Below are 14,293 nucleotides of genomic sequence, written 5' to 3'. Positions count from 1 at the left end.
ATGGTCCTATGAAGAAATGGCTGAATACGGGTTTTGGAGTCTCAGTACTGGGTATCTAAAGATGTTTCTGAGAGGTGCTAAATGCTAAATCATTTCTGATTGCTAAAATGAATAAGAGTACAATCTAGTAGTGAGGTATTCAAACTTCATACACATGTTTAAAGTAATAAAGAATGTGTGTCTAAGAAGTTAACAAAGTTAAAGCAAATCTCACATAAATGCTCTCTTACTCAAAGAAATTAAAATAAAATTGGGTAGATAATGCATATGCAGTAAAAATAAATAATAGAAAACCAACATAATCACAGAACAACATTGTGAGACTGTAACAAGTCAGGTCTAAGACAATAAATGATGGTATGGAGAATTAAAAATAAATTTAGATATAGTTATAATCTCCAGATAAAACAGAGAAGTGCTATTCTTATTCTCTTCTTGAGGAAAATGTGAAAATCAAAAAAAAGATTATCTTAACTCTATCATTCCCTTTCAACTCTGAAGCACAGCTTAGAATATCAGTGAATTGCATTTAGGCTACTGAAAAGTTTGAGACGAAAAGAGGATCAAAGCTGAAGAGTCAACAATAAATGAAGAAAAACAAGGGGTCAAATTTTCAGCATTTTTCCACAAACTATAATAAAACACCTAACACAATCAGGGATATTTGTTATTAAGAGCGGCTACAAAGGAGAGATCAAAGACATGAATTAAGGCAATTTAAGAGTTAATCATAGCAATAATAAAGCATTGTTTCTATGATGGACTTTTAACATGAAATTATAATTTTGTTATATCTATTGATTACTTTAGTATAATGAAGTGTCATCTAAGCATCCCATATTACCAAAACAGGAATGGATGAGCTCACACCTAAACACCACCTTATACCTAACTTATGGGGTTGGTGTTTTGGTCTACATGAATGAGTGTCTGCAATGTATGAAATAACTCCTAATTCTTAATAACAGATTGTTACTTTTAATTAGCAATAATTATAATTGTTAATTAGTAAGTAACAAGTTAGTTCTCATACAGAAGTATTAAATTCTTAATTCTCTGTATGATAATTAAGTTGACTATTCCAAGTCTCTTCCAGACTGGAGAGAGTTTGTTGAATTCCTGCCCTTTTCACTCCAACTTATATGAATGTAAAAAAGTCTAAAATCTGCTAAAGGCCTCCAAACTTATGTAAGTATGATTCACCACAAAAACTAAGCCATATCTAAGGCTTACTATTATCATTACCTAGAACAGTGCCCGAAATACAGCCATGATCAGAAATTTTCATTATATTAAATTGATGAAGTTTTGAAATTGCTACTATAGTAATGGTATTTTCCCTAAAATAGTCATAATGTTTATGTCAAAATTAAATATTAATATTAAACTTTTGCTACATTATAGCAAACTTTTTCTATTCTTTTCTGTTCAAATCTGAAGATATAATATATCTATCTGTAACACTGAATCACTATGGCAATAATTCTCAAAGGAAGTGGCTGCGTTTAAGAATTATCAACTATGTTCCATGAAAGGCTTTTGATAATCCTACACGATATCAGAAAAGCTTTCTAAAATGACACAGAAAGAATATCAATAAACTCTTACCTGTTCTGGCATAGCTCCATGTTCAATTCCAGTCTTCAATAATCTGTAGCAATTACCAAACAGATCCCATTTTGTGAGATCATGAGCACTAAAATAAACAAAAATGCATTAACTTTATTCTAGAGTGGAGGAAGGTTTAAATTTGTTGAGCTCAGTTTCAATGGGGGAAGAATAAAGTAACTTCATTTTCTAGTAGAACTGTAAAAGTTCCATAAGGAAATGTTCAAGTCCTCAAACTTAGAAAGAAAAAGAGAAAGAGGGAGAAGGAGAGGGAGAAAAAAACAAAGAAAGAAAGAAAAAAAGAAGGAAGGGGGGAATGAGAGGGGGAGAAGAGAAGAGGGAGACGGGTAGAGAAAGACGGAGTGGAAGCTGATATTAGGAATTCATTAAAAGAAATCAAAAACAATAAAACTTCATATGTTAAAGTGAAGGTTACCATTTCTTTCTTTCTAGTATGTTTTAAAGCACATTTAAACAAATTCATTCAGAATTTCAAAGTATAAATACATGCATATTTTTGAAAAAGAGATTTGTATTCACGAGATGGAGATAAATAAAGACAAAGTCAGGGTAAAGGAAATATGGCACAGTTCCAAAACTTTAGTGTAGCTATTTACATGTGCTGAGGACTTCTGAATGAGATAACACTGACAGTGTAAATTCTCATGAGCTCTGCTACTAAAAATAGCACAATTACTCACTGTCAATTTTTATTTTCAAACGTCAAAATATTTTCTTAAATAGGAGTTTTGACACTGGTTGTCAACTTTTATTTTCAGATGTCAAAATATTTTTTCAAATAAGAGTTTGTTTCTCCATGGAATTCCAAAAATGTACTTGTGTATACAGAAAAGGCTTAGATTTTAGACACTGCTTTTGAAATCTGAAGTATTCATCAAAGTAAGGGCTACGCCTAAACATGCTTTTTCACAACAAAGTTCTTTATTTTCCTTGCTTTATGGAGAAGATAAGCATGTTTCATTACAAGGGATATGCAAATTACAATTTGAAAATGACACCTATTTCATTGATCTGAGCCTTTTTTTCCTTATTCAAATCCAACAGTTCTGTCTACATAGTAAGAACACAATAATAAACAAACTAGACAAACAAGGACAATTCAGGAAAAAAAGCTTATAGAAATAATTTTGTGGCTTTCTCCAAAGCTGTGATTTTTATTTAGTAAGATTTCTAAGAGCTATCAACTGAAAATTATACCTTTAAAAACTCTAGCTTGCAGAATAAGCCCATCTAATTTGTTAATTATACTGATTATCTTAAACTTTTACAGTGTACAGTGTACATTCACTACACTGAATGATAAATCTTACTCCTTAAGTAATCAAATTATAATAAAAACTCATAATTTATCTGTAGGAAATCTGAATAATAAAAACATCACAACATCTCAATATTTCTCTAAAATTTCCCAGTGTTACATGGATGTTAAACATTAAAATCAGTTTGTTTTATGTTGACTAATATAGGTTATTCATTAAATCTACTTTAAATAAAATGACATACTTGTGGAAAGAGGTTAACCGCTTTAATGTAGAAAGAACATTGTAAATATCATCATCATCAGCTTCTTCTCCCTATAAAAAAAACAGCAGACAGTACCTTAATACCATAAATTTACTCATCCTCAAATTCACATGGAAGTCTATTAATACTTACTGCCTAAAGAAAAATTCTTTTTTATTATATAAATAGTATATATTCACTGTTGATAAATGAGAAAATACAAATAAGCAAAAAAACAAAAAGTAAAAAACACCCATAAGCCCAACACCCAGAAATAACCACTTTTGCATTTTAAACAATGTCATAAATGTGACTTCGTACAATTTTCTGATTAATACCTTTGGATAAATTCCTTGAAACTGCTGAGTGAAAGGATAGGTAGTTTAAAGATTTTATTGGTTATTTCAAAGATTTTACTGATTGTCAGTTACATCTGCAACTTCAAAATCACAATGAAAATCAAAAAATGGTTGAAAAAAATTAAAATTAAAAATTAAAGTAGGGGAAAACTGATTACATGGATTAAAAGTAAATCCTATCAGCCTGGCCGTCAGGACATACAAAGCTGTGGGAATTCCAGATTGCCTTACATAGATTGAAAGGAGAGGGCAAGAGACAGGAATCACAGAAATAATTATAAAAATAACCAGTTGGAGATGCTTGCTGCTATCTTAGGCACACCACTGGTAAGCAGCTATCCTTTATAAGCACACAATTTTTATGTTCTATTCATTAGCACGTAATAGTTCAATAATATTAAAATGCAAATTAGGCCCCAGGAATAGAAAATGAAAAAATGACTTAAGAAAAGTCAGACCTTTTTTAAAAGAGAAAAAAAAAGTCTGTCTTTTATGAAACAGATTTTTAAAATAAAAATGAAGTGTAACTGAGGTTGATCTTCATAAAATGAACAACTGCAATAATGCTGCTATGTTTTGAAAGTAGAGAATTCTACTAGATTTTATTTTAAAATGGAAACAATTTAAAACTCAGCTACCTTGAAAAATTATTAGCCAAAATCATTATATGTACACATTAACTTTAAAACAGACCTCTTGCAATAGATCTTCCACAGAATGATTGAATCGATCTACAAATTCATCAATCAGTTGGCTTCGAGCTATGTCAACTCTGTTCTGGATGGTATACTCTTCACTGCATAAGATGCTATAGGTTTTACTGCAGGCTTCTAGAACATCTGATTCTATGTGTTTCTCCACAACAAATTTAATCTGTTTTAGTAAAGCATCTAGATGCTGAGGAGGAAAAAAAGAAAAACTATGATATTTAGATTAACAAAAATTTAAAAAAAGCATCTGTCATATAACAAGTAAGCCTATATATTACATGAAAATAAAATAATTCAGTTAATAAAACTGACTATAATAGCAGAATTTCAATTTTATAGTGTCTTACCTTTTCCATTCTACCTGTGCTATAAATTTCTAGATCAAAATACTGTGGGATTTGTAGCAAGTTTGCTACCTTCTCTGCATCTGCAGAATACTAGAAGGAGAAGCAAAGAAAACAAAGTAACTACTTTAATAGTACAGCGTAATAAGCAAACTCAGTGGCATATTATCACAAAACTGTAAATGAAACTGTACCTTTGATAGCAACATAGGCAGTGTGATGATAAAATGCTCAGTCAATTTGTTTCTATCATCAATCTGAGTTTTCCTTTCTTTGGCAGTTAGCACCTAGAAATAAATTTAAATGGGCAAAGAAGAGTGTCATGTACTAATTTATAAATCTAGAATGTTACAAAGATGATGAAGCACTGGCAGATAATATAACAGAGAATTTTCAGAAAAGCTTATTAACAAACTACTAAAATAAATGTATCTAGTTTTATTCAAATTACTTTATTACTATTACTTTATTAAATAGCTACTTATTTTAGATAAGTTACTACTTGTTTAAGTAAAAACAAAAACATTTCTAAAAAACCAGTTATGAATATAAAAATACTGGAACCAATGGAGAAATAATTTTTCTAGAGTTTTAATCTCAATATGTTAACAGTTATCTCCCCTAGGTTAAATAAACTATTCTAAAAGTACTTTAGCAAGTAATCCTTTTTTAATACCATCAGCAGCTAGTAAATTTTCACTTATTTTTAAAGCATATACTAACGATGTCTCTGGACTCATTTATATTTGATTGTTCTTGTAATTAAGCCATAAATCTGTTAGGCAATAATCAAGACAGAGGGGTACAGCCTGTGATCACTGAACAGATTAGAGCCCTTCACCTTAGCCTGTATTCAACTAGCTAAACTATAGGTGGTTCCAAAAATAAAATACTAAAATGCAGGCTCAGTTAGGATAATTATTTTCCCAAAGTATTCTGCAGTTTATTATCTTGAAGGAATTTACCATCATAATGTTGAATGGTTTTATGGGACAGAAACATTCCAATGTAAATTGCCACTTTATAAATGTAAACCCCAATGTTTGAGAATGTATGAAAGAATAGGGCCTCCTATCTGATTCTTCTTTCAGGTTGCTTTTCAACCTCTTAAACATATAAAGTAAACATTTTGGAATGATCTACCACCAAGTGCCATGTTTAGTTCTGCACAAAGCAATTAAAGGGGCTACATGTAAAGTGAAATATGTATCTAGAAATGTATGCAGGATATTGAGAAGTCTTGAAATTCATTTGACAATGTAGGAAAGGTCTAAGGATGTGGACTTTAGGGTAACAGCTATTTTGATTAAACGGTCATTGTGTCAGGCACTCTACACACATGAACTCATTTAATCCTCACAATATCTCCGATGGGACAGCAAAAATGGCATAATACCTATGAAGGGGAATTTGCCAATATCCAACAAAATTGTATACATATTTTTCCTTTGCCCCAAGCAGTCCCACTTTAGCAATCTACCCCACCAACACACCTGGTACAAGTACGAAATGACACACTATTATTTGCTGCACATTATTTCCAGCAAAAGACTGACCCAAAAGACTCTCAATATTATATCCACATAATAGATCATATATAGCCATAAGAAAATGAAGCTCTCCAAATAAAGTTATGGAGTAATACCCAGGATATACTGTTAAATTAAAACGTAAGGCACAGAACACCATATAAAGTATGCTATTCTTTGTAGGAGACAGGAGATTGAAACGGAGGAGAATGGAGAATAAGAATACACATATTTGTACGTGTGCATGCATTCATCTATATTTGCAGAATGAAACACTGGAAGGATAGACCAAAAACAAATAAAAATGGTTACTGGTAGGTAGCAAAGGGGTGTAGAGGGAGGCATATAAGAAAGACATCTCTAAATATATATATATTTTTTAACATGGTTTTGACTTTTTAACTATGTAAATTTTTTACATATTTCCAAAAAAAAAAAAAATAGAAAACATAAAAGTAAAGAGGTGAAAACCCTCTTATGCTAAATTTAAGTCAGAAATATCAATATGAATGCGTGATTTAAACATATGTGTATATATATAGAAATATATATATTTCTTAGCTCTGTGTACGAATGGTGCCTAGCAGAAATGATAACCAATTGACAATGAGTAACCCTAGTAACAAGATTTTGATCTTTACACATTACTCTATATCAAAAGGAACAAGGGCTCGTGGGAGATTCCTGTGCTAGGGTAATGTAGTATCAGCCTACAAGGTGACTCCAAATTGACCATTGTCTCCTGGTATTCATGCCCTTAATATAATCTCTTCTGAAAATGAATAAGGCTGACGTGTAATCTAAGGAATATTGTGGGAATTATATTGTATGACTCTTGAGGTCATAAAACACACACAAGTGTCCACCTTACTCTCTTTTGGACCATTCCTTCTGGGGGAGGCTGGCAGACTTGAAACAGTCCTACTGAGAGGTCAACATGGTAAGGATCTAAGGCCTCCTACCAACAATCAACACTAACTTGCCAACCATGTGAAAGAACTGTTATGGAAGAAGCAAATTTACTATCAAGACTTCAGAGGTTAAAGCTCTGCCTAACATCTTAAGTGCAACCCTATGAGAGAATCTAAACCAAACTGACAGCTAAGCCACTCACAAATTTCTGACCCACAGAAACTATATGAGACCATGAATATTTTAAGCCTCTAAGTTTTGAAGTATGGTAGTCCCCCTCTATCCATGTGGGATACATTCCAAGACTCCCAGCAGATGTCTGAAACTGCAGATCATTCCGAACCCTATATATACTGTGAATTGGTACAGCCACTATGGAGAACAGTATGGAGGTTCCTTAAAAAACTACAAATAGAACTACCATATGACCCAGCAATCCCACTACTGGGCATATACCCTGAGAAAACCATAATTCAAAAAGAGTCATGTACCACAATGTTCATTGCAGCACTATTTACAATAGCCCGGATATGGAAACAACCTAAGTGCCCATCATCGGATGAATGGATAAAGAAGATGTGGCACATATATACAATGGAATATTACTCAGCCATAGAAAGAAACAAAATTGAGCTATTTGAAATGAGGTGGATGGACCTAGAGTCTGTCATACAGAGTGAAGTAAGTCAGAAAGAGAAAGACAAATACCGTATGCTAACACATATATATGGAATTTAAGGAAAAAAAATATCATGAAGAACCTAGGGGTAAGACAGGAATAAAGACACAGACCTACTAGAGAATGAACTTGAGGATACGGGGAGGGGGAAGGGTAAGCTGTGACAAAGCGAGAGAGTGGCATGGACATATATACACTACCAAACGTAAGGTAGAGAGCTAGTGGGAAGCAGCCGCATAGCACAGGGAGATCAGCTCGGTGCTTTGTGACCACCTAGAGGGGTGGGATAGGGAGGGTGGGAGGGAGGGAGATGCAAGAGGGAAGAGATATGGGAACATATGTATATGTATAACTGATTCACTTTGTTATAAAGCAGAAACTAACACACCATTGTAAAGCAATTATACTCCAATAAAGATGTAAAAAAAAAACCATGCCTATGATAAAGTTAATTGATAAATTAGGCATAGTAAGAGATTAACAAAAACAACTAATAAAATAGGACAATTATAACAATATACTGTAATAAAAGTTATGTGAATGTGGTCTCTCTCTCTCTCTCAAAATATCCTGTATAAATTTAACACCTTTTCCATCTTAACTAAGAACTCATCAAGCACTGTGGCTATCACTTTTGCAGTTTGAGGTGTGACAGCAAAACTAATAGGAATTTCTTTTTCCTTCCTCACAACTTCAGATAGAAATCTATTCTTAACGAAGATCTTAGCAAACTCAGCATATGATTTTTTTCTTTCCTTGTTAAGTCTAGAACTTTCACCTATTCACTTAAAGGAGGCACTTACGGCTTCTCTTTGATATATCCGAATTGCCAGCATCACTACTCTTGGGCATTCAGGCGATATTAAGTAAAATAAGGGTTACTTGAACACAAACACTGCAATACTGTGACAGTCAATCTGATGACCTACAACAACCACTAAGTGACTAACTGGTGGGATACACTGGACAATGGTATGATTCAACGTCCCAGGCAGGATGGAGAGGGACAAAGCTGGATGGCATGAGATTTCATCATGCTTCTCATAACAACAAGCAACTTCAAACTTATCAACAGATTACTTTCGGAATTTTCCATTTAATATTTTTGGATCATAGCTGACTGGTAACTGAAACTGTGCGAAGAGAAACCATGGGTAAGGGACCACTACTGTAATTTCTTTTACTCAGGAATAGATAACTAACATAAGCAATAAAGGTAGAAAGTGAGACTGGGACATTTTGCTCTGAAAGAAAGCATTCAAAAGATGATGACATGTCAAAATAATAAGAAATTAGCCTGAAGGGGCTGTCATTCAAAATTGGGACATAACATATTCTTAAAACTTTTATTTTGGAAAATTTCAAAAACACTCATTTTGTCATTATTGTTTCATCAATTTTCCTAAAGGTTTTTTTCTTCCATAGCATTTTAAAATTTTAAATGTCTTTATTGGAGTATAATTGCTTTACAATGGTGTGTTAGTTTCTGCTTTATAACAAAGTGAGTCAGCTATACATATACCTATATCCCCGTATCTCCTCCCTCTCACCCTCCCTATCTCACCCCTCTACGTGGTCACAAAGCACCGAGCTGATCTCCCTGTGCTATGCGGCTGCTTCCCACTAGCTATTTTATACTTGGTAGTGTATATATGTCAATGCCACCCTCTCACTTCCTCCCAGCTTACCATTCCCCCTCCCCGAGTCCTCAAGTCCACTGGCTATGTCTGTATCTTTATTCCCATCCTGCCCCTAGGTTCTTCATAATTTTTTTTTTTTTAGATTCCATATATATGTGTCAGCATACGGTATTTGTTTTTCTCTTTCTGACTTACTTCACTCTGTATGACAGACTCTAGGTCCATCCACCTCACTACAAATAACTCAACTTCGTTTCTTTTTATGGCTGAGTAATGTTCCATTGTATATATGTGCCACATCTTCTTTACCATTCATCTGTCGATGGACACTTAGGTTGCTTCCATGTCCTGGCTATTGTAAACAGAGCTGCAATGAACACTGTGGTACATGACCCTTTTTTGAATTATGGCTTTCTCAGGGTATATGCCACGTAGTGGGACTGCGGGGTCGTATGGTAGTTCTATTTTTAGTTTTTTAAGGAAACTCCATATTGTTCTCCATAGTGGCTCTATCAATTTACATTCTCACCAACAGTGCAAGAGGGTTCTCGTTTCTGCACAACCTCTCCAGCATTTATTGCTTGTAGATTTTTTTGATGATGGCCATTCTGATAGGTGCGAGGTGATACCGCATTGTGGTTCTGAGTTGCATTTCTCTAATGATTAGTGATGTTGAGCATCCTTTCATAGGTTTGTTGGCAATCTGTATATCTTCTTTGGAGAAATGTCTATTTAGGTCTTCTGCCCATTTCTGGATTGGGTTGTTTTTTTGATATTGAGCTGCATGAGCTGCTTGTATATTTTGAAGATTAATCCTTTGTCAGTTGCTTCGTTTGCAAATATTTTCTCCCATTTGAGGGTTGTCTTTTCGTACTGTTTATGGTTTCCTTTGCTGTGCAAAAGCTTTTAAGTTTCTTTAGGTCCCATTGCTTTATTTTTATTTCCATTTCTCTAGGAGGTAGGGCAAAAAGGATCTTGCTGTGATTTATGTCATAGAATGTTCTGCCTATGTTCTCCTCTAAGAGTTTGATAGTGTCTGGTGTTACACTTAGGTCTTTAATCCATTTTGAGTTTATTTTTGTGTATGGTGTTAGGAAGTGTTCTAGTTTCATTCTTTTACATGTAGCTGTCCAGTTTTCTCAGCACCACTTATTGAAGAGGCTGTCTTTTCTCCATTGTACATTCTTGCCTCCTTTACCAAAAATAAGGTGACCATATGTGCGTGGGTTTATCTCTGGGCTTTCTATCCTGTTCCATTGATCTATATTTCTGTTTTTGCTCCAGCACCATACTGCCTTGATTACTGTAACTTTGTAGTATAGTCTGAAGTCAGGGAGCCTGATTCATCCAGCTCCGTTTTTCTTTCTGAAGATTGCTTTGGCTATTCGGGGTCTTCTGTGTTTCCATACAAATTGTGAAATTTTTGGTTCTAGTTCTGTGAAAAATGCCATTGGTAGTTTGATAGGAATTGCACTGAATCTGTAGATTGCTTTGGGTAGTATAGCCATTTTCACAATGTTGATTCTTCCAATCCAAGAACATGGTATACCTCTCCATCTGTTTGTATCATCTTAAATTTCTATCATCAGTGTCCTATAATTTTCTGCATACAGGTCTTTTGTCTCCTTAGGTATGCTTATACCTAGGTATTTTATTCTTTTTGTTGCAATGGTAAATGGGAGTGTTTCCTTAATTTCTCTTTCAGATTTTTCATCATTGCTGTATAGGAATGCAAGGGATTTCTGTGCATTAATTTTGTATCCTGCTACTTTACCAAATTCACTGCTTAGCTCTAGTAGTTTTCTGGTAGCATCTTTAGGATTCTCTATGTATAGTATCATGTCATCTGCAAACAGTGACAGCTTTATTTCTTCTTTTCCAGTTTGGATTTATTTTATTTCTTTTTCTTCTCTGATTGCTGTGGTTAAAACTTCCAAAACTATGTTGAATAATAGTGGTGAGAGGGGCAACCTTGTCTTCTTCCTGATCTTACTAGAAATGGTTTCAGTGTTTCACCATTGAGAACGATGTTGGCTGTGGTTTTGTCATATATGGCCTTTACTGTGTTGAGGAAAGTTCCCTCTATGCTTACTTTCTGGGGATTTTTTTTATCCTAAATGGGTGTTGAATTTTGTTGAAAGCTTTTTCTGCCTCTACTGAGATGATCATATGGTTTTTATCCTTCACTTTGTTAATATAGTGTATCACATTGATTGATTTGCCTATATTGAAGAATCCTTGCATTCCTGGGAAAAACCCCACTTGATCATGGTGTATGATCCTTTTAATGTGCTGTTGGATTCTCTTTGCTAGTATTTTGTTGAGGATTTTTGCATCTATGTTCATCAGTGATATTGGCCTGTAGTTTTCTTACTTTGTGACATCTTCGTCTGGTTTTGGTATCAGGGTGATGGTGGCTTCGTAGAATGAGTTTGGGAGTGTTCCTCCCTCTGCTATATTTTGGAAGAATTTGAGAAGGATAGGTGTTAGCTCTTCTCTAAATGTTTGACAGAATTTGCCTGTGAAGCCATCTGATCCTGGGCTTTTGTTTGTTGGAAGATTTTTAATCAGAGTTTCAATTTCAGTGCTTGTGATTTTTCTGTTTATATTTTCTATTTCTTCCTGGTTCAGTCTCAGAAGGTTGTGCTTTTCTAAGACTTTGTCCATTTCTTCCAGATTGTCCATTTATTGGCATATAGTTGCTTGTAGTAATCTCTCATGAACCTTTGTATTTCTGCAGTGTCAGTTGTTACTTCTCCTTTTTCATTTCTAATTTTATTGATTTGAGCCTTCTCCCTTTTTTTCTTGATGAGTCTGGCTAATGGTTCATCAATTTTGTTTATGTTCTCAAAGAACCAGTTTTTCATTTTATTGATCTTTGCTATTGCTTCCTTCATTTCTTTTTCATTTATTTCTGATCTGATTTTTATGATTTCCTTCCTTCCGCTAACTTTGGGGTTTTTTTGTTCTTCTTCCTCTAATTGCTTTAGGGGTAAGGTTAGGTTGTTTATTTGAGATGTTCCCTGTTTCCTGAGGTAGGATCGTATTGCTATACACTTCCCTCTTAGAACTCCTTTTGCTGCAACCCATAGGTTTTGGGTTGTCGTGTTTTCATTGTCATTTGTTTCTAGGTATTTTTGATTTCCTTTTTGATTTCTTCAGTGATCTCTTCATTATTTAGTGTATTGTGTAGCCTCCATGTATTTGTATTTTTTACAGAATTTTTCCTGTAATTGATATCTAGTCTCATAGCGTTGTGGTTGGAAAAGATACTTGATATGATTTCAACTTTCTTAAATTTACCAAGGCTTGATTTGTGACCCAAGATATAATCTATCCTGGAGAATGTTCCATGAGCACTTGAGCAGAAAGTGTATTCTGTTGTTTTTGGATGGAATGTCCTATAAATATTAAGTCTATCTTCTTTAATGTATCATTTAAAGCTTTTGTTTCCTTAGTTTCATCTTGGATGATCTGTCCATTGGTGAAAGTAGGGTGTTAAAGTCCCCTACTATGACTGTGTTACTGTCGATTTCCCCTTTTATGACTGTTAGCATTTGCCTTATGTATTGAGGTGCTCCTATGTGGGGTGCATAAATATTTACAAATTGTTGTATCTTCTTCGTGGACTGATCCCTTGATCACTATGTAGTGTCCTTCTCTGTCTCTTGTAATAGTCTTTAAGTCTATTTTGTCTGATATGAGAATTGCTACTCCAGCTCTTCTGTTTTCCATTTGCATGGAATATCTTTTTCCATGCTCTCACTTTCAGTCTGTATGTGTCCCTAGGTCTGAAGTGGGTCTCTAGTAGACAGCATATATACAGGTCTTGTGTTTGTATCCATTCAACCAGGCTATGTTTTTTGTTTGGAGCATTTAATCCATTTACATTTAAGGTAATTATGGATATGTATGTTCCTATTACCATTTTCTTAATTGTTTTGGGTTTGTTATTGTAGGTCTTTTCCTTCTCTTGTGTTTCCTGCCTAGAGGAGTGCCTTTAGCATTTGTTGTAAAGCTACTTTGGTGGTGCAGAATTCTCTTAGCTTTTGCTTGTCTGAAAAGGTGTTAATTTCTCTGTCGAATCTGAGTAAGATCCTTGCTGGGTAGAGTAATTTTGGTTGTAAGTTCTTCCCTTTCATCACTTTAAATATGTCCTGCCACTCCCTTCTGCCTTGCAGAGTTTCTGCTGAAAGATCAGCTGTTAACCTTATGGGGATTCCCTTGTGTGTTATTTGTTGCTTTTTCCTTGCTGCTTTTAATATTTTGTCTTTGTGTTTAATTTTTGAGAGTTTGATTAATATGTGTCTTGGCATGTTTCTCCTTGGATTTATCCTGTATGGAACACTCTGTGCTTCCTGGACTTGATTAACTATTTCCTTTCCCATCTTAGGGAAATGTTCAACTATAATCTCTTCAAATATTTTCTCTGTCCCTTTCTTTTTCTCTTCTTCTTCTGGGACCCCTGTAGTTTGAATGTTGGTACATTTAATGTTGCCCCACAGGTCTCTGAGACTGTCCTCAATTCTTTTCATTCTTTTTTCTTTATTCTGCTCTGCAGTAGTTATTTCCACTGTTTTATCTTCCAGGTCACGTATCCGTTCTTCTGCTTCAGTTATTCTGCTATTGATCCTTTCTAGAGAATTTTTAATTTCATTTATCATGTTGTTCATCACTGTTTGTTTGCCCTTTAGTTCTTCTAGGTCCTTGTTAAACATATGTTGTATTTTTCCATTCTATTTCCAAGATTTTAGATCATCTTTACTATCATTTCTCTGAATTCTTTTTCAGGTAAACTGCCTATTTCCTCTTCATTTGTTTGGTCTGTAGGTTTTTACCTTGCTCCTTCATCTGCTGTGTTTCTCTGTCTTCTCATCTTGCTTAACTTACTGTGTTTGGGGTCTCCTTTTCGCAGGCTGCATGTTCGTAGTTCCTGTTGTTTTGGTGTCTGTCCCCAGTGTCTAAAGTTGGTTCAGTGGGTTGTGTCA

The 14,293-nt window shown here is 34.3% G+C and overlaps 1 protein-coding gene across 6 annotated transcripts in view; it reads right to left on the bottom strand.

Annotated features, from left to right (window-relative positions):
• Positions 1-14,293, bottom strand: part of STAG1 (STAG1 cohesin complex component) — a gene marked incomplete at its 3' end in the record, with an annotated part of 426,886 nt that overhangs the window by 46,864 nt on the left and 365,729 nt on the right. For all 6 annotated transcript variants that reach the window (XM_079922183.1, XM_079922181.1, XM_079922182.1 and 3 more), the window contains 5 exons: positions 4,740-4,832; positions 4,549-4,638; positions 4,185-4,388; positions 3,133-3,203; positions 1,609-1,696 (listed from right to left, as the gene is read on the bottom strand). In XM_079922183.1, coding sequence (XP_079778309.1) covers positions 1,609-1,696; positions 3,133-3,203; positions 4,185-4,388; positions 4,549-4,638; positions 4,740-4,832 — 546 coding nt within the window. The remainder of the gene's footprint in view (positions 1-1,608; positions 1,697-3,132; positions 3,204-4,184; positions 4,389-4,548; positions 4,639-4,739; positions 4,833-14,293) is intronic.

The sequence above is a fragment of the Stenella coeruleoalba genome (genome assembly GCF_951394435.1).
Source record: "Stenella coeruleoalba genome assembly, chromosome: 5".
In the NCBI taxonomy this organism is placed as follows: domain Eukaryota; kingdom Metazoa; phylum Chordata; class Mammalia; order Artiodactyla; family Delphinidae; genus Stenella; species Stenella coeruleoalba.
The sequence above is the reverse complement of the archived record's forward strand: the minus strand, read 5'-3'. Positions and strand labels throughout refer to the sequence as shown.